At 39.1% G+C, this 25,378-nt stretch overlaps 1 protein-coding gene across 6 annotated transcripts in view; it reads right to left on the reverse strand.

The window, feature by feature from the left end:
• Positions 1-25,378, reverse strand: part of STAU2 (staufen double-stranded RNA binding protein 2) — a 194,234-nt gene that overhangs the window by 126,585 nt on the left and 42,271 nt on the right. For 4 of the 6 annotated variants that reach the window (XM_075213652.1, XM_075213653.1, XM_075213650.1 and 1 more), the window contains 2 exons: positions 1,904-2,063; positions 536-646 (listed from right to left, as the gene is read on the reverse strand). In XM_075213652.1, coding sequence (XP_075069753.1) covers positions 536-646; positions 1,904-2,063 — 271 coding nt within the window. The remainder of the gene's footprint in view (positions 1-535; positions 647-1,903; positions 2,064-25,378) is intronic. The other 2 variants (XM_075213654.1, XM_075213651.1) reach the window with 1 other exon arrangement.

A 25,378-nucleotide genomic window follows, 5' to 3' on the forward strand; every position in this document is an offset into this window, starting at 1 on the left:
ACGGCTTTAGATGAATGACATTTTAGCAAACAAACATAAAATATGTTCACAATACAAACAAATATCAGTTCCACGAGCAGAATGATGATCTCCAGGCCTCTGCTTATTTTGTCTAATTAGTATATTCCAGAGAGCAGATTGTCCCCCCAGGAATGTTTTATGAGTGGCCGCTCCTCTCTTGCTGATTAAACATACTGAATCATTGCCTCATAACAGGGCGGCTTCCATTGACGATTGCATCATGGTATATGCATGCTACTGAAAAATCAATGAGGCTTGACAGCAACCCATATATATTTATTGTGCATATAAATTCTAACACATTACCATCTTTCACTTTATAGCTTAAAGGTAATGGCTACATAGAGGTTTATTGAGCTATTATTTGCAGGGTTAGTATATTTTAAAAACCAGGTTAGATATGCACGCTGCCACAAATGGTAATAACGCATCACTGTGAATAGAAGAGTCTGCTTAAAACTTACAGCCATCCCTCACAAACAGTAGTCAGCTTCCGACATAACCAGGTGCTTACCTCAAAGCTGAGAGGCAGGTTGCGCTTCAAGGAAATTTCAAACACCAGACTGATTTCTGACTTGTTTGCATCTTTATCTTCTTCAGGACATCTACTTGTCTCCCCATTCTGCTTGTAAACAAAAAATATATGTAACCAAACCTATTCATGACCAGAACAATGCTTATATTGATGCAATGACTTACTACAATGTAAAAGTAGTAGATTATTTTTATAGCATATGGAAATAAAAAACTCATTTTATTTGAATTATGTAAAGAAAATGGCACTTTAAGTAAAGCAACCACACACAGTGGTGGCAGCCATTTTGAATGATGATCAGATATTATAGAGAAAATGGCTTATCAGTTCACTAGGAATCCATGATATCACAGGAATGTTTCTAGATACTAGCGAACATCAAGTCTGTATGATAATGAAAATTGGTTAAGCGCAAAAAATAGATGCCTCCACAGTAACAGATATGGGTTTTTGATAGACAGGAAGGCTCTCCCTACCCACGTGGGACCAAGTCAAATACAACGCCTGGGTTTATTAGTGGACGTGGGCTCCAGCTCTACCCACACACATTTTGGCTATGTTCTTTGGAACTTTGAGATTCTAACTTTACTCTGGAACTATGAGCTGTATTAGAGGCCAGTAGACAATATAGATTACAGGGAAGAGAGGAGTGCAGGCTGCAAGTGATAGTTTAATGAGTCATGCACAGCCTATTGTGTAAACTGTTACCACAGCATGTGTTATTTTGTGGATGGGAACTGGCTAATAAATTAAATCTTTGGCATCTGTCACCTATGCGGTATCATTTGGTTCTCTTGTAGATGCTTCAGTAACGTCACTGGTTTCTAGTGAATTGAAAGGTTGCATTCTCATTAACAGTGCCTCCGATCCCAAAATGTCCACTGAGTAAAGGTGACAGGTACAAGTGGAATAAATTACTTTTGGTTTTTGTATCTTCCCGAGTAATAGGTACAGTCATTGTAATTTAAAACTTATAAAACAGGTAATTCTCCATTGCACATGAAAGGTTAAAAAGATATAAAAACATGCATAATTAGTGTGTCAATGTTCAACAATAAAGAACTTTGCCAAACAAACCCTTTCAGTGGGTAGACACATTTACTAATATTATACTAGTATTCACCCTGAAAATTCTACTAGTGACTACCTTAATAGCTTACATGTTCTTGGCCCAGATAAAAACCATGGTGCAATAAGTGTGCACTTCATGAGTTTGCTATTTGTCACATGATTCCAAACAACAGACAGCTGACCTGTACAGTAAGGAAGGCCTGACCTCTCCAGTTAGGAGGGTGGTACATCTACCATAGAATATCCAGCAGCGTTTATAAGTGACAGCTGACTTACCACTGAGGATCTCTCTGGTATAGGCTCATTCTTCAGTGCGTGTAGAGCTTTTAACGCTGCATTGTGCCTTGCCGCCTGGCGAGTCTTTCCTTCTCCATAAAACTCGCTGTTGCCCACCGTTAGCTGCACATAGAAAGTCTTAAGCATTGGGCACAGGTATCTATATTAGAAGAAAAGTACATTTCATTTGAGGAAACACACCTCTACAACATGCACTAGCCACAATAAGCCTGTAATGGATTTAGCTCATAAATATCAGATTGCAAATAAGACATTGAAGAATAAAGTTCCTTTTTGGAGCAACTCATTTTAGAACAGTTCTATTTACCAGCACTCAGTGAATATGGCTATTCAGCGGGTCTCTGATGCACCTAACAGTCCAAGCACCTTACTACTACACGAGCAGGGCTTATTTGCTATGTTGTCAAGGCTCCTCTGCCATTAATTTTTCATTTGCATTAATGGGAAATTAACGGAGGAGGGGCTTTGACAACCAGAACAAGGCACGTATGAGCATGAGAGGAGAATCTCCTGCTTGAACTGTTACATGGGTAGATGGACCTACTGGATCCACAAAGAGATGGTAAGTAGCTGTAATAAGTGTTAGCCTTTAACTCAATTACCATATTTCCTTTTTATCCATTAAATTCTGAAAACTATTCTTGCACACCCCATATTTCTCTGCATTGTTTTAAAAAGGAACAGTAGAGATCCCATATTACTGGTAGCTTGGACAAAACAGCCATAGAATAGTGCTCCTAGTGGCAAATTTATCATGAACAAAATGGTATAATCGTTCCTTGGCTTTAATAAACAATTACGTTTGAACAAAGTTTCTCAGATGTGGCATCACAGTTGCAAATTTTAGAATAAAACTGCAAATTATAGTTGGTTTTTAAAATGTGCATTATATCTGCATACATTTCTTAACATGAACTGGATAAAAACATTTACCATGTCATAGAACACCACAAAGTGTCAAATTCTTACAATATTCATGTGTTTATCGTTCAAATAACAATATACCCTAAAATTTTTCATTACACAGATAAGTCTACACATGTGGTCTTGTCCTACTGACATTAACAAAACCATTTACCTCCCCTCCAACATCTGTTAACATTATTAGAAGAATTTGAAACTCTCTCAAGACATAAAATAAATCAAACCAAAATCAAGAGGCACAAACCAAACAATGCAGAAAATGAAACTAATGGACTACGAGCAAGACGACTCCAATCCATCAATAGGTAGCATTAAGAACAATGGACTAGATCGCAAACAATGTGAATAGCATAATCTACAATGAAGTAAAAATGGGAATAAATAGTTATAGTCTACAAAGTGAAAACAAGAAATGAGGATCTTAACAAGAAGCCAGTATTTCATTATTATAATTTTTATACATCAACATGCTCCCCCCAAATAGCAGAATCACAGGTTTCCCATGCCTAGGAACTCCGGATAACTGTAACCAGGAACCCCGCAGTTCCTAATACACTGCAAAATTCAGGCCTACAGGGCTCTGCTGTCTGTAGAACTTTGAGTGAGAATAGCAATGAGTGCACATGAATCCATATTAATAACTGGACAGCGTGGAGTTCTCCTTTACCATTTATAGCAGAGGCTCTTAACCATGAGCAAACACTAATGTCATTAATGATTCTCAATCAGATGCTATATTGTTAAAATGACAATTTTCAACAATAACGTTCTAATGACATTTGTAGACAGCAAGTTAATGAATAAAGATTACATTAAAAGGGAATGAATTATTATTAAGAGAAAACTGAAGCAAGGGACAAAAAAATTATTTGGGTCCCAGTTGAAAAAAATAAGGATCCCTGACTTAAATAGGTAACTAATCCTATAAAACATGCTGCAAGTCTCCCTGTTTTTATTTGTTTTATTTATATGGTCCCTGAGGCACAATAGCTCTTCTGTTCTGTCCCCCCAGAATGAACAGCACTTGGTAGGAGTAAAAGTTATATAACCATATACATCGTGCAACCTAAAAGCGGATTCATACAGGAAGGACAGCAGTAAGTCATTGTGGAAGCTCTTACAGATCTATAGAACTTATCATTCCAAGATAATTGCTGCTTAAAACCAGTTTAACAAATATCTTATAAATTAGTAGTTCACAGAGAACATATGGGGGCACTCCTGTTCCATTGCCGGGGGCTTGCACGTTGAGAGGTAGGCATGTGGGCATGATTTACAGTGTGCAGGCTATATGTTTTCACAGCATTTTTATATATTACTTGGTCAGGGATGCCATATATAGGGTTATATAGTAGTTATATGGCCAGGTTTTCCCAGGATAGTCACAATGTTTACTCAGTATATTTTGTTTCAATTTTTAATCCATAAACCAAACTCCTCTTACCAACACATAAACATGGCCATTACCACTAACTACTTACTATGCAGTGATTCTGCCTTGTTTCACATGAAATACCAATCAGCTGACTGACATTACAGAACACCAAATCCCATGCACCAAGCCACAGTGCCCAGTGGCATATTACTAAATGCTCGGCATATCCATCTGTCAATCTTTGCACTACAGGTGTAGGATTTGATTGATCAATTTGAGAACAAAGGGTGTTTCTGCTTAATTGTTTGCCAATTGTGTTTACTTTCATTTTAAGGTATAGTAGATATGGGTCTCTGTGATACCTCGTCAAGTACATGAGGTGATCCTACCACTCAGCGCTTGTGCCAGGATTAATATCCAGTTTTGCCACACATGTTGGTGGCCAAGATGGACAAGATTCACTTTGGCATCACTGGGACTTTTAGTGCAGTCGGCAGATGATCCTTATACACAAATATACTGTTATATATGTGGATCACTTTCAGGGCATTGCAGTCGTTTTCAGCCTAATTGCCCGTTATTGGCTGCAGTGGCAGAGTGTATGGCCAGCATTACTGTTAGTTACAAGTAATCTTTCCTAAAAAAAAATTTGATTACAAACCATCTACATGGAGAACGAAAATAAAGATCAATGTAACATTTACTTCTGTAGTGAAAAAAAAAAAACCAAGAAAAAGATGATAGCATTAAACAAAATTAAGTTATTGGATATTGACGTTCCCCAAAGAGCATTTTAAACCACTGCATAGCATCAAAATTTGATGTAAAGTCATTTATCATAGCATGCACAAGATAACTGTCCAAGACTAATAGAAGCAAAATGTGCATTCCTGGAGTAGGTCTGAGTGATGGCTCTATTTGTCTTATCACGTAAACACTTTTCACACTAGTATCTGATTTCTTGCCATGTATTTATCTTTGCAGATGTAGATATAGATGAGATGCTCGTTGGGAAAAGGGGCCCAAGGGAGCTTTTTTTTTTTTTTGGTGTGCAATTAATACACTTAGCCAAAAGAGCAAGATTGTTTCAGTGCGCTCTTTGTGTATGACATAATGTTCCAGTAAAAACATAATGAACAACAATTTTTTCTGTCACTATGGCAAACCCAGATTAGTTCCGCAACAAGCTTTTGTGATTTATCTTAAACATGTGCAAGAATGTCTGGCATTGTCTCCAAAACCAGCCTTGTGGGGTTTTTTTTTATCTACATTTGGTTTACTTACAATGTTTGAAATCCTGTGTGTATTTAGCCCAGCAGATTACTGACCACACCTCTTTCTGATTACCCAAAAGAAAAGGGGGAAGAACGAAAAAAACAAAATCCCCTTACTACTCAGTTTCTGCCAACATTCAAACCACACATGCTAGAGAAGCTGGTTCCAATTGTATGTTCAATTTCCCTAATCCACAACACAGGTTTTGATAATGTGCTTTTCTGATGTGGTCCGTTTGGTTTCCTTACAGATGCTATTCTGTCTGAAGAGAGATCGGTGTCCACACACACTGCAATATATGAAGACCGCCCTTGGTTCTGAACTGTTCTCTCAGGGACGACATGCTCCAGGAATAAGCAATTAGAAGTCATGGAGGAAAATAAGTAAGTAATGTACAGACAATATGAGGTGAAGAGCCAAAATGTCGTTGTAATTGCCAGCAAAAGGGCTCTTTCACCACTTTTTGTTAATTAAAAGGTAAACTTCGGAGACATCTCTGACCTTAACCTAATTACCGGAGCTTACTGCTGTCCCCATAGACCTCTATGGGTACGGCAGCATTAGTCAAATTATTAAGCTGTGAAAAACTTGATGGCGTTACTGAACTTTTTAAATGGGATCCAGCTGGAATCTCCCCAGCTTCGCTGGATACCTCACTGGTAAAAGAGCTATGCATATAAATCTTCCTAGACTGAGTAAGAATGTTCATGGCAGAGGGGTCTACACAGCGGTTACCAGAAGTAAACAAGGCACTATTTATTTATGTATCGTTGCGTTTTGCAGCGATACATAATGGAGTTTCCATCCAGCATATAATAGACCCCTAAATGCATAGTAGAGGATGTCTGTACAATCGAGTTCAGCACAGTGGCTAAGTGGTTAGCACTTCTGCCTCACAGCGCTGGGTAATGAGTTCAATTCCCGACCATGGCCTTATCTGTGAGGAGTTTCTATGTTCTCCCCGTGTTTGCGTGGGTTTCCTCCGGGTGCTCCGGTTTCCTCCCACACTCCAAAAACATACTAGTAGGTTAATTGGCTGCCATCAAAAAAATTGACGTGTGTGTGTGTTTGTGTACGTTAGGGAATTTAGACTGTAAGCTCCAATGGGGCAGAGACTGATGTGAGTTCTCTGTACAGCGCTGCGGAATCAGTGGCGCTATATAAATAAATGGTGATGATGATGATGATAGAGTACAATGACTATTACAGAGTTACAATTCTCTACGAAGACACTTTGCGACAATGTATCTTCACTCATTTTTCCTCACACTCCATCAAGGTGCACAGGAGAATCAGCGATGTTCCGGGTACCGTTGTACACGATAATGAGCATAATGGAGCCTGGCGGAGAATGGAATCTTCCCCTATATGTGAAATGGCAGGTATAGCTGTAACTGTAAAAATTGGCTTCCTCTGTTCCCATGTGACACAGAGGAGTTAGATGTTAGGACACCTACAGCGATGACAGCCGATAGACAGAAATAGTGAAATTTGGACCGGATACCACAGATCATGAAATGTAGGGAAAGGTGTTACATTGCTGTATAAAAAGATGGTATGTATTGTAGTGGATAGGACAACTGCTACTGAGTCACAACACCTGGTCCAATCAGCGATATTAGCGTAGGTGGTGCATTCATTTAAAACAGGGCATGAAGCCCAGAAGGAAACGTTATCAGCAACAGCGAGAGTGAGTTTCTTAGGAAATGCAAGGTTTGCACTGCAGGGGGGTGAGGATGATATATACAATTTAAAAAAAGTCTGGAATAAAGTAGGATTACAGCAGTCATGTTCTGAGGAGAGTATCCTAGCGTACAGAATCTTGTATAGCAGAAATCAATCTGCAATTTATATCTGTTAAAATGTACTAGAAATGAAAGCTCAAATATTATTTTCCCAGAATATAATGATATCAAATATGCATACCCATATAGAAGAGATTAAACCGTTATGTGGGAGAAACATTTATTTTGAGCATTTTAATGATGTTATTTTAAATTTTACCAGCACTTATATATCCAGTTTGATTGCATCTAATAGGGCGAGGCTGCAGACCAGGGGGTAAATTTATCCAGCTGCGGGTTTGAAAAAGTGGAGCTGTTGCCTTTAGCAACCAATCAGTTTCTAGCTGTCATTTTGTAGAATGTACTAAAGAGATAACTATAATCTGATTGGTTGCTATAGGCAACATCTTCACTTTTTCAAACCTGCAGCTTGATAAATTTACCCCCAGATCTGATTCTGGTATCCTGTACTAGCCCTAGCCTGTCGCTATGATAAGTCCAAAGTATGGAATCACAGGGTTTTCTCTCACTTAGGAAACACAAAGGAGCTCATTTACAAAGAGCACCAGATTCGCACCACAACAGACCTTGTTTGTGCACAAGTACATGGTGGATGACCCGCCTAGTGCACTTCTACTCTTCACAAACTACAGCAAGTCTTGGGGCTAGATTTACTAAGCTGCGGGTTTGAAAAAGTGGGGATGTTGCCTATAGCAACCAATCAGATTCTAGCTTTCATTTATTTAGTACCTTCTATAAAATGATAGCTAGAATCTGATTGTTTGCTATAGGCAACATCCCCACTTTTTCAAACCCGCAGCTTAGTAAATCTAGCCCTTGGTGTTCAGGGAAGCAGAAAAATCTCCAAAATGCACTGAGCAAAAGTACTGTATAATAGTCACATTAACGTCCAAAATCCTTCCTTACCCCTTAATACTTTGTTTAACTCATCCAGAGGCCTTAATTCCACCTTTTACTCTTTACTACTCAAATATTAAATACCAGCTAAGGAACCTCATCAGGTTTGCTGGCAAGAACCTCATTAGACCTGGATCTTGCATTCTCATTCTTCCCTCTATCCCACTCATCCCTATACTAACATCCCCATGGGACCCTCCCATCCACCTCCCCATTACATTAATCATTCCCATATTCAATGGAATAAAATGTGTTTTATGCCTCATCTGATTGCTGATATTTAATAGTTATAAGATTTGTTTTAATTAAGTTGGGTGTTTTCTAAAATGTGTTTTCTCATGACGCCCCTCTCCCCATCTATATTCTGTTCCTTTCCCTTTGTTGTATTGCATAACAATGTTAAAAAAATTATTTTAATTGAATATATATTTTCAATTAAAATGATATTTTTTAAAATTTTTAAACTGCTTAGAGTGCACTTAGAATTCACTATTCTGCCAATGGCACCAAATATGTCCTATTAGAAAGTGTAGGCTAAGACCCAAACACTGCCAGCTCTGAGCTGGGGCTTAGTTACAGCAGCCGCGCTCCTCTCCACACAGCAAAGAACTTCCCTAAACATGTACCCTCTTCACCCCTTTATTTAAATAAGATTCTCTCACTCTGCACCATGAATTCTCTGCCAAACTAGACACTACAGTGCATGCAGTCAAGTACTGTCCTCAGTCTGCCCAATTTCATCTCTCTGCCTGTGAAAACTTCTCCAGCGTAAAAAACTGACATCTTGCTCTGTAAACCACATTCTTGTGCAAATCCGTACCTCACCTCAGGCCCAAAGCTGGATATTTAGGGTGCAGCTGATGCTTTGTGCTACCAAAATGACTGCACCCCACATTCGGTTTAAATGCTGAATGCAGCATATGTGGGGTCTGCAACAAAAATGTGTTGAGTCAATGGAGACTGAAATCTAAATCATAGACTCCAAAGGAATAATTCCCAAGTGTTTAACATCATCATCATTTATTTATATAGCGCCAACATATTGTGTAGCGCTTTACAATTGGGGACAAACACAGTAAACAAATAAAAAACTGGGTAAACCTGATAAAGAGGTGAGAAGGCCCTGCTCGCAAGCTTACAATCTATGGGACAACGGGAGTTTGATACATGAGGTTAAGTCTACATTTTGCATTTCGGCCCAGCCAGACTGCAAATGTAAAAGTGACTCATAAGCTAAATGATCCTGTCGCACAACAATGTTGGTCAGGGGGTAGTTGTCTTGTGTGAAACTGTGTAACGGATGGTAATAGGGTAATGTAGTGAGGTTAAGAGGGTGGTTGAGGAATATTATAAGCTTGAATGAAGGGGTGGGTTTTCAGAGAACGCTTGAAAGTTTGTAGACCAGAGGACAACCAACGGGATATCCTCGCTACAGAGTCTATAAAGTAAAAATAGTTTCAAAATTTCAGTATAATGACCCTTTAAACAGTAAGCAAGTAAGGCCAACTGCTCAGTTATTTGTCAATCTTCAAGAGAGACTGTTTTATATGTCTGAATAACAATCAAAATATGGGTTGTCAGGTTGAGATTTCATCATCACCATTTATTTATATAGCGCCACTGATTCCGTAGCGCTGTACAGAGAACTCACTCACAGCAGTCCCTGCCCCATTGGGGCGGCTTACAGTCTAAATTCCCTAACATACACACACAGACTAGGGTCAATTTTGATAGCAGCCAATTCACCTATAAGTATGTTTTTGAAGTGTGGGAGGAACCCAAGCAAACACGGGGAGAACATACAAACTCCTCACAGATAAAGCCATGGTCGGGAATTGAACTCATGACCCCAGTGCTGTAAGGCAGAAGTGCTAACCACTTAGCCACCGTGCTGGTTTAAAGGTCTTGTAGCACTGGAGAATGAAATTCTCCATGCAGCAAGCACCCAATCAGAAAGCTGCATATTATGCTGTTCCAAAGATGGATTCCTTTATAGTGAGCCCACACAACGTACAGTAACACAAAGCTTGTAAATCAATATCAATTCTCCAGTAGCAGCTGCTATCGTCTTTAGCTCAGTACACCCCCTTTCACCACCCCAAATACAGAAAAACAAGTTCTGACAAACTCAAATGGCACCAAGCACACAGGGGGGCACAAAAGGCTGCCTGTTGAGTCACAGCACCCCATGCGGTGATCACAATACTACTAAATCAAGAAGGAAATTCCTGAGTTAGTGACAGATGTGTGTTGGTCATCAAACTGCGTTGTGTGAAGCCCCTGGGTTTCATTAAAAGGGTCAGGAGGCTTTCCAAAAACAACACTTGCAGCTTTTTTTTTTTTTAAATGGCAGATATTTAAATTTGCAGAGAAAGCATATTCATGACATTGCTCGGATTTGTGGATGTCACAATTTAATGGCATGTGAAGACTGGAAAGAGGGTAAATTAATTGAGCCTGGAGTAGGAAGCACTGGGTCAGTTATCCTGCCACAATTCATGAATGTCAAATTCTGTTTTAGATTATAGACATCAGAATTAGGGTAGCACAATGGAGGACCATCTATTTCAAACTACAGCAACATTAGACAAACATTTCATTGACAAAAATCCCCCCCATCAATAAAACCTGTTTGTATCATCACTATTATGAGTTGTACAGCACCAAGACACCCATCACATGGAAACAATCCGAGTCAGGCAAAGCGAATCAGCCATTCTTCCCTAACCTTTCTGATGAATCAGAATCGTAGAAGTTCAATTGCCAGCGATGTAGCAGGAAGATATCGCACTGCCTGCACATTGCCGGCAACTGCGGTAGAACTCTCCACTCATTTTTCCTTGCACCCCAAAAATGAGTGCAGATTTCTATCAAATCTCTTCCACAAAGTGTCTCACGGACGTTCCAGAGACACTATGCGGCTAACTGAATCCCCCCCATCTACCTCATCTACGCCCTGTGATGTCCTGCACTGAATCCTTTGTGTAACCGCTAAGCCGATTGTTTACTCATACACATGAGTGTCGTATTAGTTTTTGTGCTACCTGTAATCGTTGGAGCATTACTTATATTTGAGTATTGTACCAGGTCTGCTATTATGCTTAATTGTATTCATTACATCTGTATGACGACTGTGGAAACTGTAGCGCCTTATAAATGATGATAATGATGAATTATGTGCAGAGCGAGACATGACACAAATCGAAGAGACAGAGATTTCAGCCCACAAGAGCTTACATTCTGCTTAGGTTAGGACATTAAAGCACAATAAGTGGGGAAAGGGTTTTACCACACAACACACTTTAATGCAATATTTTCTGGTGCAGCACAGTGTAGGTGTTTTTATTCTCTCCCACATTCTGAATGCATCCGAGAAAGAATGCATTTAGTTATACTTTGACTTAATATAATATTTGTAAAGAACCTTTCTATCGGTTATATTTTACATATATACACACAAACACATATATATATCAATCATTAACATACTTATTACACAACACTGATTAGCAATGTTTCGGGTACCAAATATTCAATTTCTCTGAACCATTCCTTGCAAGGCTCGGACAGTGTATCATGAAGAACTGAATAGATCCGCACACACACATATATATATATATATATATATATATATATATATATATATATATATATATATATATATATATATAGTTCTGTATCATAAACACTGATGAGGACTGCATACACTGTAGGCCCTAGGAGCTGCGGCTCCCGCACTGTCACAGGGATGCCATGGCCAGCATCCTCCTCGCTTTCCACTGAATGTCGGGCGTGACGTCATCAGGCCCGACATTCAGTGACAAGCGACAGAAGAGAGGATGCTGGGTCCCAGGCACCGCCGAATTGGTAAGACAGAAGAAAAGACAGAAGAAATAGAAGAAAGAAGTATGGTAAGTAAAGAAACGGAGGGGAATGGTGATAGGAAACAGCAATGGAGGAGAAAAAGAATGAAGGAGGGGGCAGAGTGAGGATGCAGAGGGGGCAGAGCGAGCATGCAGAGGGGGCAGAGTGAGCGGATGCAGAAGCGCAGAGTGAGTGGATGAAGGGGGCACAAATTGTGTGGAGATGAAGGGGGCATAGTGTGAGTTCGCTGTAAATAATTCTTTGACAGAAATATAATTGAAAAAAATATATAAAAATATTCTGTTCCCTTGGATTAATGTGTATTATTTTTGCATACAAATAAATATTTCTGTCCTAACCTAAATACTTATTACGTTTTTTTTGACCCAACTACTAATAAAATGGGACTGCTCGGTAATTATTTTGGAGGGGTGCCTTGAAAAAATTGTGGAGCCTCTAAGGGTGCCGCTAACTGCAAAAGTTTGGGAACCATTGCTGTTGGCCTACTCCTACCTATTTCTATCATTAAGACTAAAAAGTGCAGATTGTCACAATTCACAGCGTCCGAGAGCACAAAACGCCTGGCGATCACAATCATCTGTCCGGGAGCGTTCGGATATCCTTCAGGAATAGAGAAAGATATTGTCGGCTGGATGACCCACATAGGTTGTACATCTGGGTTCTAGCTGTCTGATGTGACCACATATGTAATTCACAGCAATCTGAACAGCTAGGCACATATACAATATCTTTAGAATATGTGAATATGATACTGCTGACCTACAGGAACAGTCAGACAGGACATTATAGAAGAATGTGAAATCCACCCACAAGTTTTTACTTTTATTATTGAATATTTACTGCAGGAAAACACAACAATTTTTGTAGATGCTACCACCTGACCAATATTTATAACATATATACGTACCAATCAAATGTGTGTCCTGGCCAGTATTCTTGTGACAACCTGGGTATCATTCTGGTGGGATTAAGTACCACTAATGCGATCATGAGTATAAAATATAACAATGCAGAAGCCACCTTAAAACAGAACTATAAAAAGCATTTTTAAGGCAAAAAACCAAAGTGTTATTTCTCATAAATGAACCAATAAGTTCACATATGGTTAAAAGCATTTCTAATGTTTAAAGTTAAGCTGACAGAGTCTTAGGTCCTTGATCGTTCCTTAGTCATTTCCTGTCTGTCTATTCTGATTTTATCGAATTTGATCCCTTCATTAACTTGGCAACCAGGCTTATCTTTTATTTTTAATACTATTCTCAGCTTTCAGCATTTCCACCCTTTTGATTTTGTTTGAATTTTTTTTATTTTTAGATGATGCACAGCAAAGGCACCATAAATGCAAAGGAACAGATTGAAGAGCACAAACTACATCCTTTACAAAGTCTTTCACTCATAATTCGCTACTATGGTCTTAATTAAATAAGCAGCCAAACAAGTAAAATCACACAATTGTAACACGTTCCTGACTACAACTACACAAAATAAACAAATACTAAAGAAATAAGTAAAAGAGAAAGCGGCATGGGCCATATTAACAACCCATGTGAAACTTCATATCAAGCAATATTTGGATCTAAACATATACATATATGTGTCACATCTGTGACTGTATGAATCTATGGCGAACAGCTGGTTTAAAGTGGACACCATTCGTTCGTTTGGACAATTACAATATACACAACAATAGCGTCTTTTTGGGACAGACTATAAATCCTGTTAGACATCAGAAAGAAACTAATCAGATGTTGATCAGTATAGGTGGTCCACCATATGCCTGATTTAAACAAGCAGCTAACTTCCCCATTCATGTGACATTCACATGGGAGGGCATTGACAACACCAGTTAGTATGGAAACGTCCTGCAGTAATAGGAAAGAAAATTGCATTGCTAGCCATTGGAGTCTCTGGGGGAGGGTAACACTGGAACGAAGGTAATACAACTGTGTATTGTCTCTTACTGCAGTAAATTCCATCCAAAACTACATTTTTAGTTTTGGGTGGAGCTATCATGTAAGATGAAGTGGACATATTACTTTACAACTGTGGCAAACCAGACTGCATTCCCGATAAGCTTGGTATACTATGCCCTTCAGTTTGCACGCTCCTGCCTGCAATTCGGTGCAAAACTTTTGTATAGTCTCCCTGTTATGTGAGGGAATAGCTTGCTGGGTGAATGCCTTTTGTCCATTGTTTTTAAAGAACCTGGTGCAAATTAAAAAGGCGGTGTCACCTACAGCATTCAAATCGTAACTTTCTTTTTTGTAATAAGTTTAAAAAACAAAGCAACCATATGACTGCTTGCTATGGGTACTATCATCATTATCAATTGCACCAGTTTTCATAGCTATCCTCCAATCTTCTCAAGATATTCCCAAAGGACTAGAATCTGATGCAAATGTTGGTGTACATACGGAGTATCAAGTAGGCAGGTCTTCCCCATTCTAAGGAGTTGAGACAGTCAACCGTGAGGTCCTGTAAGTTGTGTGATGTGTTTCTTTCTGTGCACCAAACTGGGTATTAGATTACAGAAAACATCACTCATTATTGCTTGCTCTGCAAAAGTGAACGAAGATTATTACCAAAAACATCCCATGGAAGCTCTTCGTTTAAGGTTCCTACGTAACCTTGCGGTTACTGTATTGGCCTCTAAGGTAGGCAGACACAAAATGTGATCTGTTAGATTCAGGGAGACAGGTTATTGCCAATACCCAATACGTCTGTGAATACGACCCTCCATCCTGCTCTGAAATATGTCTCTCTGGTCTAACAAACAAGATACTCTCCTGTAGAGAAACTAACCACTGCGCTCTTCTTTCATATAGTCAACACCTCAATTCCTGCAACATAGTGGAAAAAAGTACATAATTATATTGTCTCTTTATTGTTTTATCACAAGAAGCCCGAAAACACACAGACAGGAAAAAAGTCTTGAGAGATACTATGAGGAGCGAGTCAGATGCGCTGGGATAGGCGCATGCTGGGCTGGGGGACAAGGGTACACTGGGCTGGGGGGCACGGGAGCATCTGCCCCCTTGGCCAGACCCATAGTTGGCTTCTTTGGGCTAGGTCATTGGGCTTTCTGCATTTTTATCCTTTAAAATGTTCTGAGTCTCGCCACCCCTAAAATTTGCCAGCCAGCCCCTGGCTGGGGGTGTGGACATTCATCAACAGCGTTTATTTGTTTCATTGATATAGTCACAGGGAACTATTGACTTCACACTGCGCATTTAGTGATGTCACTTTCATAGTGACTCAATAATCCTCATTCTCATAAGTATTGGATGTCGCCACTGTGCAACATGCAGGCATTACCTAGGCTGCTTCAGATCTAACTAGTAGATAGTGTAGAAGGAAATGTAAGAAACAAATATATATTTAAAAATTTACACATTCCCCCTATGGTTCAGATTGTTTTTAAGAACAATTATCACCTTGAATGATTTGAAGTCTAACAAAAAACTAGCATGTGTGTCTTTCCTTTAGAAAACAGTAAACTTGCTTTCCGAAACGAGTGAAATAATGTTTCGAACAGGTCGACGCTGACATTTCTCCCACTACTTGAGATTTACCAACATGGACAAGCAGAACAAAATGTTATGCAGAAAGCGGCTCTAATCTGTCGTGCAATTTCCTACCCACAAAAGAACTATACTGTATTGTATTCCATTTTACGTCAGCAAACTGACTCAGTGGCTGAGGCATTATAAAACATGACCTAAGATACCGTGTGGAAACAGAAGCAATTTAGAATAAATCATATAACTGCATGCAGCAATTACAGCACACAAAGATCCATTTACTAAGTGCATATACTTAGGAGACACTCACTGTGTATTACAAATACAGGATTTCACCAGCCAACCTGGCAGTTGCAGGTGGCTCTTCTGCTCTGTGATCTGGTCAGTTCGTCTAAATCTTGAGCTACTGCATATATGTAATTTATCCCTTTACTTGTAATGCTGACAACAATCTGCCAACTGGCCGACATGACTGTGTAATCCCAAAACTACAGCAATGCATAATAATGGTTGTATGGAAATCAACAGTGTAATTATTATGCCCGATGATGAACGCGATTGGTAGATGACCGCTATCGACCTTTGTGTGAGGTCATCATCCAACAGACCTCAGTGACGCCCAAGTGCTGAATGACCTGATATCGCTCAATTCGGCCAACACAGTGCAGGAAAATGAACAGTGGTCCCGTTGCTCCACTCTAGGGCAGAGCAGTAAAATAGCAACATGTGGCCAACTTCAGCAATCACCCCCTACACATATCTACTTTAGGCTTCAAGAAACTGAATGCTGTGTCCTTCAACAGGCAGAATAAAAAAGAAATGCTTCCAACACTCATTTATTTTAACAATCTCAAAATAGAAAATATTTATCTTCAGATTTTAATGTGACGCATCCACAGTAAGGAAAAGTAACTGGTTGAAAGAGCATGCTAGACAATATTTAATAGCCACGGGGTGTCGCTCCATCTACTCTTGTTGACCCTGAATGTAATTCATCATCATCATTTATTTATATAGCGCCACTAATTCCGCAGCGCTGTACAGAGAACTCATTCACATCAGTCCCTGCCCCATTGGAGCTTACAGTCTAAATTCCCTAATATACACACACACACACAGAGGGAGAGACTAGGGTCAATTTTGATAGCAACCAATTAACCTACCAGTATGGTTTTTTTTTGGAGTGTGGGAGGAAACCGGAGCACCCGGAGGAAACCCACGCAAACACAGGAAGAACATACAAACTCCACACAGATAAGGCCATGGTCGGGAATCAAACTCATGACCCCTGTGCTGTGAGGCAGAAGTGCTAAGCACTAGGCCACTGCACTGTTTGTAATTCAAACAAAACTTTGTAAATGAAACATAGATTTTATGGTGACAGCAATGTTCATGCAGCCACTTGTGGTATCCCTGCTTTGCCCCGTGTACTAGTGTGAACAGCACTTGCAATCATCATAAGAATAAATTCCCTTTAACGTTACATTTGAGCTGCTGTCTGTTATTTGCAACGAAAGCTAAACAGACCGGTGTAAAACCTTTTTAATGGAAACTGCTATTGCCTATTGGTGAATAAAAATATGTACAGAATAGCAACCAGCGAGACAAATCTCCAACATGACCTCCAGAGAAGAATGATCAGATACAGCCCTTCTGCTTAACTCTACACTTCATTGTGGGAGCTATTCAGCTTACTTGTATTACTGATACTTTACTTTCGGGTGATTTATTTACAAGATCCAAAGAATTCCTAACCAGCAGCAAATAATTACAGACTCATTAGTCTGATCAAAGCACATGCCTGTTTTTCAGAAGGGGCTGTAAAACATTGTCATATTTGTTTGCATTAACTTCTATAGGCTGCCACTTTGCAAAGTACAGGTGGCTATTTTGGCAATTACAAAAATATTTTAATCTCTAAAGAAGTCCACCCAAACATTAAAAAAATTATGTGTATTAAATTATATTCTATCCCATTTTCCTGGCTTCACAAACACTCCATTCATCTGAGGCCCCAGAATGCATTTGCCATCTAACAATTCCCTGAACTTAAATTTAGACCCTGCTCTACCCTGAAATAGGAAGATCCGTTGTCTCCACCTGCCCCTTAGTTTGACTTGATGCCTGCAAGTCGTCTCAGGCTGAGCAGAAACTCCCAGGCTCTTGAGCAGGGCATGATGGGACAGATAATTCTTTGAGTGAGAACAGCTTTAAATATACATCTCATGGATTAAAAAAAAAAAAAAAAAAATCAAGCGTAATCAGACTACTTAGAAATCACACCACCAGAACAGCTATTTGGCAAGTGCAAATGTGAAAAATAAAAACAACACAGAGATAGGTAGAGAGTAAATAATTTTAAATGAAGTAATTATGTTGACTAGTTCTCCTTCACAGGGGAAAAAAAAAGACATTTATAGGTTACATGCAAGTTAGGCTGCACAAAGAACTTCAGCACATCTATAGATTGGAAATGTGGCACTAGTTGCAAAATGTTAATATAAATGACAAAATAATTATATTTCTTTAATAAGTCGCTTGCAGGTATATGAATACTTCTAAAATAGTAATAGTCCAGCAGTGTAGAATTCCACAGTCCTTCAGTGTAGCTAGTAGGCAGGGTCCCCACAATCTTCACAACACGAACATTCAAAATAGCAAGAGAATGCTTCAGCGCAATTTGGACCACAATAAGAGAGAATGTAATATAATGTGTGCTGTCTTTTTACATTCAATTTACACATAAACAGTGCTCACCTGATAAACAGTGAGACTGGTGCATAGAGTAAAATGCTAGAACATCTCCGTGTTTTCAACCAGAAATGCAAAATGCTTCAAATGTGGTGAACATCTGAAAAACACTCTTCCTACCAGAGGCATGCTCTATTAAAATAATTTGCTGATCTGCAGAGCTAATTAGATTCATGTCTAAAATAAACACTGAAATGCCTGCTAGTGCATCTGCTTTTATTACCCAAATATTTTTAGTTTTACACTATTTTAACATTTTGCATTGTAGAAGGAATAAACTTTTTTAAAATATATTAGACACATTTGGATCAAGAACACTGAATTTCAAGCAATCGGTTACAGATCCCATGAATCTCAATCAAATTCACTTATCACTTTCTATTCCCGTTTCTTTTTGGTACAGCCTGCACTATTATACGTACACACCAATCACTAACATGAATACTTCTGCTTCAGTCAGTATAAAGATCTACAAACCTGTTTTTATTATAGCGTCCCTTTTAAAGTTAGAGTCATCATTACCAACAGAATCTGAGATGTGATTTAATTTTATTATTATTCCCCAAACGGCACTGCAGGATTTGGTGCTTTACAACCAATTAACAATAATGAACAGTCAAGAAGAGTTTTATGGGACTAATTAAGATGCCAGAAGTGAAGCCTGACAAAATAAAATATTTTAAGCAGTCAGTGCCAACAGGTTTATCCTACCTTGAAGCCAATGACAAGGGATGAGATGATCAAAGTAATTGAATTTCTGTATACATCACAAATGTAATGACAAGGAGGAAGCCGTTTCTAGCACATGTGCCATAGAGCAGGTTACAGAGGTTGAGCAGTGAGTCACAGGTCTCCATTGAAAGTCTAATTGACTGAACTGCACCATTATGGAAGCCTCTTCTAGATAATGGAACATTCAGTGGATTCAGTTAGGTTGAAAAAACAGGTTTCCAAATGCATTAAACCTGGCGTATGGCTTTAATTACAAAGTCGGTTTGCTGCTTTTCTTATAAATTAAAAAAATAATCTTAAAAACACCCATTACCAGGATTCAGAGAACAGTAATGGTAACAGAAAGAGATTTTATGTTTTTAATGTGTAGTGTGAATTTCATTGAAATAAAACTTACAAGAGAACAATAAGAAAATTAAAAATTTGGTTCCAAAAGATATTATATTGAAAGCAATTCAGGATAAGTCAAACTAAAATAAATAATTAGACTTGTCTTGTATATGTTGGCCTGCTGACTAGAACATGTGTATTTAATGCTTCATTCAATGGATACTGTTGGCAGTCCCAAGCAAGTATTCTACCATTTTTCAAGATCATGTGGCCACTGTCTGCAACTGTTCTATGAGAGAACAATATTTCACTGTACGAGAGAAAACAATTCACAGAGTCCAATTCCCAAGTAGGCCTCAGCAGAGCCTCTGTTATCAAGCCACTTCTAGTCGCAGACGTTTATTTTTCCCAGTGACAATAGTTATTGTATCGGCACAGAGGCTTGAAGTCCCAGCTCAATAACTATTAGTGGATCGACTTGAGCTTTGGCAGCCAGAAGCTGGGTGACTATATAGAAAGAATCAGAGCAAAAAGGTGCTCTACTGAGGGCTATTTGGGTACCAGGCCCAGCTTTCAGCTTCATTAGGGTCCCCCCAAAGGCACTGAGGTAGGGTATACCAAGTGTGACAAGTGCTCACATTGAGTTTAACTTCTAGTGAACAATGTCCCACAAAGGGATAATAAGCTGTCCCCCAAGTATATCATTTGTTGCTGCAGTGTGCAGCCAGAACAGGCTACTACATGACAATTGTGTCATTGTCAGAATGGAAATATGTGCATCAAACCCCAAGAATCAACGGCAACAAGCATTTAGGTGTGAGAAATGGAACATACTTTCCAAACTTACAATATCATCCAAGTCAGAATTGGTGAACTCTTGTGGAGCTTGTTTCTTAAGTACATATGGTCGGACAGACCGAATGCAATCCAATATGGGGTGGCTGACATTGCTTTAAGACAAAGATGCAGAATAAACCCTATTAAAGCAGTAAGAGATGCAACTTGTGTCATGGAAAATAATGTGTGGGCTACACGGTACCGCTCCACACAGAAATATGAAATTTCTCACAAGAGGACGGCAAAAGTACCGTGTCTGGAGGGGAAATGGTGTCTAGTCAGAGGAAAACATTTTCCCCACGCACGTACTTACTTAAACCAGTGAACCCTTGAAATGTTCCAGGTTATTTTAATGCTCTAATTAAATGAATGCTTAGCTAATGAGAGAACATAATCTCGCTATACACTTGTCTCTGAAAATTTTTCACAAGGTCCATTTTGGCAAAGGCGCAGACTGCATATCAAGAGAAGGTAAAAGCATAAGAGTACCTAATAATTGCAGTAACTTAATAAAAAAGAAAGAGAATGGATAATTATATCCCAGAGGTTATCATAAATAGAACTTATGTTTTTGTGAATCATCAGTGGAGAACAGTTAACTATTGGAAGTCAAACCATCTCTATCAGAGAAAGTCAACCCAGCCATGGTCATACATAAAGCTCAGCTGCTTATGCTCTAGCGAGATACCACCAAAGCAATACCCAAAACAAGAGTATGAAAATCACTCTAGAATACAAATAGGCACCCAGTACTTTTGAAACAGAAAACCAGGACACCCGCATGATAGAATGTTTACTCTGTCTGTTAGAGTCACATGGTAGGTACCATTAAATTTAGTAAGATGGTCGTAGGGTAATTTTACCATTAATACCGGTGCACAAGGCTTTGAAGAACAGCAACCCCTTAGATTTCCAGTGGCCAATCCAGGACACTTAGAGGCTGACTCAGGGAATCATCATACAGGTGCAAGCACAAATATGAAATATTTTCTGCACCGTGAAACCTGGTATTGTGCACAGAGGTTCCTGTGGGACTTTCTAGCCAATTGGATCTGCCCCTTAGAATCATAAAAAGATATTAAAAGTTCTTTATAATGTTTATAACAAATAAAAATGTGTCCGTCAATAGAAGTAGAAATGATGTAAATAACAAGCATAAACACATTTTATTATCATTCTTAAAAGAAAATACAGTAATAAAAATAGAAAATGACAGTACCGTCACCTATAATCCGCTCTCCATGGTACGTGATGCTTGCTGCCAGTGGTACAGCACACAGAAGCGGCTGTGTGGCTAGTAAGCGCAGAGCTCATATAACCCATGATTCCCACAGAAGCTTTCTGGTTATGGTACCAGAGACTAGGTGAGGTATTCTAATTTCAGTAAACATTTCATAACAGACTGACTTTAATAACCAGCTCAGTCTCAATGATGAAATCATTCCATTTTTACACTTATAAATATACCAGAGAATATGAATCAGACGGGTACAAATAGTGTTTCATGGCTGAAATGACAATGTGGACACTTACATGTAAATCTTTAATTCTATAGTGATACTTTTTAGAGAGTTTAGACTGTGGGCTGAATAATTTATACAGATAAACACAATCACACACAATTGACCTGTTAGAGAACAGCTCAGCTAAAAATGGAGTGTTACTGTGTTAGTGATGTATGTAGTTCCTAGACAAATAATGATCTGTACGAAAAAGGTCCCGAAAAAAATCTTAACCCCTTAAAAATAAAGGACCTATACTCACTACATGGGTAAGACGTTTAAAGAACTGTCCCTACCACTCTTACACAAGAAAGAGAAAAACACCCAAAAATGTCACTGAAGCAGAGTTAATGCAAGCTACACTGCTAGGCCCAGGACAAAGCAGCAAAGGTCATCTTCAACAGGCTATTTTGCCATCAGGCAATCAGAGAACAAACATCTAATGACAAACAGATGTTTAGTCTTTCACTATGTATTTTGTGCACGCTTCATTTTTTTGTCATAAATCTAGGGCAGTGGCAATGAGCCATGGTGAAATATTGCTGTAATAATAGTTTATCACCATGAAAGAAAAATGGATAAACCATTGATGTTCAGATGAAACAAAGATTAAAAAGGGGGTCTCGGAAGACACCATATTGAAAAACACCTCTGCCAAGTGTGAAACAACAACTGGGTTTATTAAATGAATTCAATTTTGATGAAAAAGAAAAGAAAAACAACCACAGTATGCATTAGATATCAGATCCTAAGAAATATTTCAGCTAACATACATTGTTACCATGTTACAAAGACCAATTAAATGTGTATCTGTAGTTTTGCCAAAGCTTCATATTATACAAATACCTAAAAGTAAAACTATAAATTACATGGTGCCTAGAAATGAAACCATGAACAGAAACTTCGAATATGTAAGATTTTTTTTTTTTCATTCTACAGCACAAAAATGTATTAGTTTGTGAATTTGGGTGGGTTCAATTTCTCATATTGCAGTTCGAACACAAAAACTTCCTAGTTGGCGGACCTTTAACAGACCCTAGGGGCTAAGTTTAATGAAGTTAAAAATAAATAAAAATGAAAGCTTTGACAAATGTAAGTAACTGCCGGCTATGGGCCTAAAGTTACTGTAAGAGGTCAGGGCTTACAGTTAGCAAACCAGCAAAGCTTGCAATTGCCGACACTTCCAAATAAAGGCTTATCTTTACTGAAGCAGTCATCTCCTCTCCTACATCCCTCATTTGCCTCAGCTGTGCCGAAGTCTAGACAAGCAAATACACTCCATGGCCAAAAGTATGTGGACACCCGAACATCACATCCATAAGTGCTCTTGAACATCTCATTCCAAAGCCATGGGCATTAATATGGAGTTGATCACCCCTCTGCTATCATAGCAGCCTCCACTCTTCTGGGAAGGATTTCTGCTAGATTTTGGAATATGGCTGTGGGAATTCGCATCAATTCAGTATTAGTGAGTTCGGGCACTGATGTTGGGCGATAAGACTTGGATTGCAGTCGGCGTTCCAATTCATTCCAAAGGTGTTCGATGAGGTTGAGGCCAGTTAAGTTCTTCCAGTAAACACAGGAAACAATTTGTTGATGGATCTCAGTTTGTGCATGGGGGCATTGTCATGCTGATAAAAGAAAGGTCCTTTCCCAAACTGTTGTCACAATTCTCTAAAATGTCATTGTATGCTGTACCATAAAGACTTCCTAAGGAACCCAGTAAAATCCATGAAAAACAGAACCAGAGCAATATTCCTCCTCTGGAAAACATTACAGTTGGCAGCATACATTTGGGTTGGAAGACTGCCAGCTGGTCAAGCATGATCTGCCACTCCAGATACCACGTTTCCACTGCTCCAGAGTACAATGTACACCAGTCCAATCAACATTTGTGTGCAACTGCTCGGTCATGGAAACCCAATCCATGAAGCTCCCGATGAACGGTTCTCTTATGCTGATGTTGCTTCCAGATGCATTTTGGAACTTGTGAAGGTTGCAACAGAGTAATGATTATTTTTATGCGCTAGGAACTTCAGGACTCAGCGGTCCCGGTCTGTGAGCTTGTGTGGCCTACCAGTTCGTGGCTGAGCTGTTGTTGCTCCTAGACTTTTTTACTTCACAATGACAGCACTGACAGTTGAGAGGTGGCATCCTATGACAGTGTCACTTTGAAAGTCACTAAGCTCTTTAATACAACCCATTCTATTGCTAATGTTTGACTATGGAGATTGTATGGCTTTACCCCTCAGTAGTGGGTGTGGCTGAAATGGCCAATTACACAAATTAGAAGGGGTGTCCACATACTTTGTGCTATGTAGTGTATATGGGAAAGGGGATGCTGGCATACTCCTTACTCATATGCCAATGTACACTGCACCAATGCCTTTAAATCAAGATCAATGATTGCTATATAACCATCTCTCTCTCCTACGTTCCCCTGTCAAAAACGTGTGGAGCAGAATCAGAATTACATAATGCCCATGAGCAGAAGCCCTTACAATTCTCATGTGTTTAGGGGTACTGTAGCCAGGTCAGAGAGGCAATGATTTTTTGATGTTCTGACCTGAAGAAACATTGGAGGGGTTGCCTACTTTTGGACTAAGGCCCTTCTGCTCCACGGGAGGTTTCTGTCCTTCCTGAGCTCGTCTTAGGACACCTGCGTTACAGTTTGACAGGTGTACCGCCCCAGTCAAACTCCCCACCTGCCACTGTCCTCGGAGCGGATTTTACTTGGTGGGTATCTCAAAATAAAAATAAATAACCATGTACTTCTCAAGGACAGTAGATAATAAAATAATAGTATTCACCTCCTGACATCACCCCCAACTCTTCAAACACTAGGGGGTAAATGTATCAAGCCGAGAGTTTTCCGGCGGGTTTGAAAAGTGGAGATGTTGCCTATAGCAACCAATCAGATTCTAGCTGTCATTTTGTAGAATGTACTAAATAAATGATAGCTAGAATTTGATTGGTTTTTCAAACCCGCCGGAAAACTCTTAGCTTGATACATTTACCCCTAAGGTCTTTATGTAAGTAGAGCTCCTGTATTCATCCTAGTACTTAGCTATATACAACTTACAATTAGAATTATAACTTGTCAGGCTACACACAGCTTGGAGAAGAGACGAAGACATGTACAGAATATGTAGGCTAATTAATTCTAGATTACACGGCATCTGACTGCACCTTGGTTCCAACACAACAAGGTGTATGTAGCAAATGCAGAGTCCCTGGGCTTGCAGACAGGCACCAGAATTTCACAGATGGTGGGGAAGGCCACGAATGAGTATTATTTTATTATTACAATTCATCTAAAATTTTTATAGAAAAACTATTTAATCAACTCTTTTTGATAAATATAGCAAATGGGAACCACCTCTCTGTTAATTTAAGTGGAGAGGCGATTTGCTAGAATCGCTGGAAGCCATCCATAGTACGTCAATAGAGCTTTTCTGATAAAGTTCCTTAGACATCTAAGTTCCCACAGCAGAGCTGCTGTACGTCCATAAAGTGGATGTCTATTTCATATAAGTGCAGGAAACCCTTTAAGTTCATGTCTTACAAAAAAAATAATAGCACAAAGCGAGTGTCGGGGGGTACATTAGTCTCATATTTGT

Source organism: Mixophyes fleayi, chromosome 5 (assembly GCF_038048845.1).
Source record: "Mixophyes fleayi isolate aMixFle1 chromosome 5, aMixFle1.hap1, whole genome shotgun sequence".
Lineage (NCBI taxonomy): Eukaryota > Metazoa > Chordata > Amphibia > Anura > Limnodynastidae > Mixophyes > Mixophyes fleayi.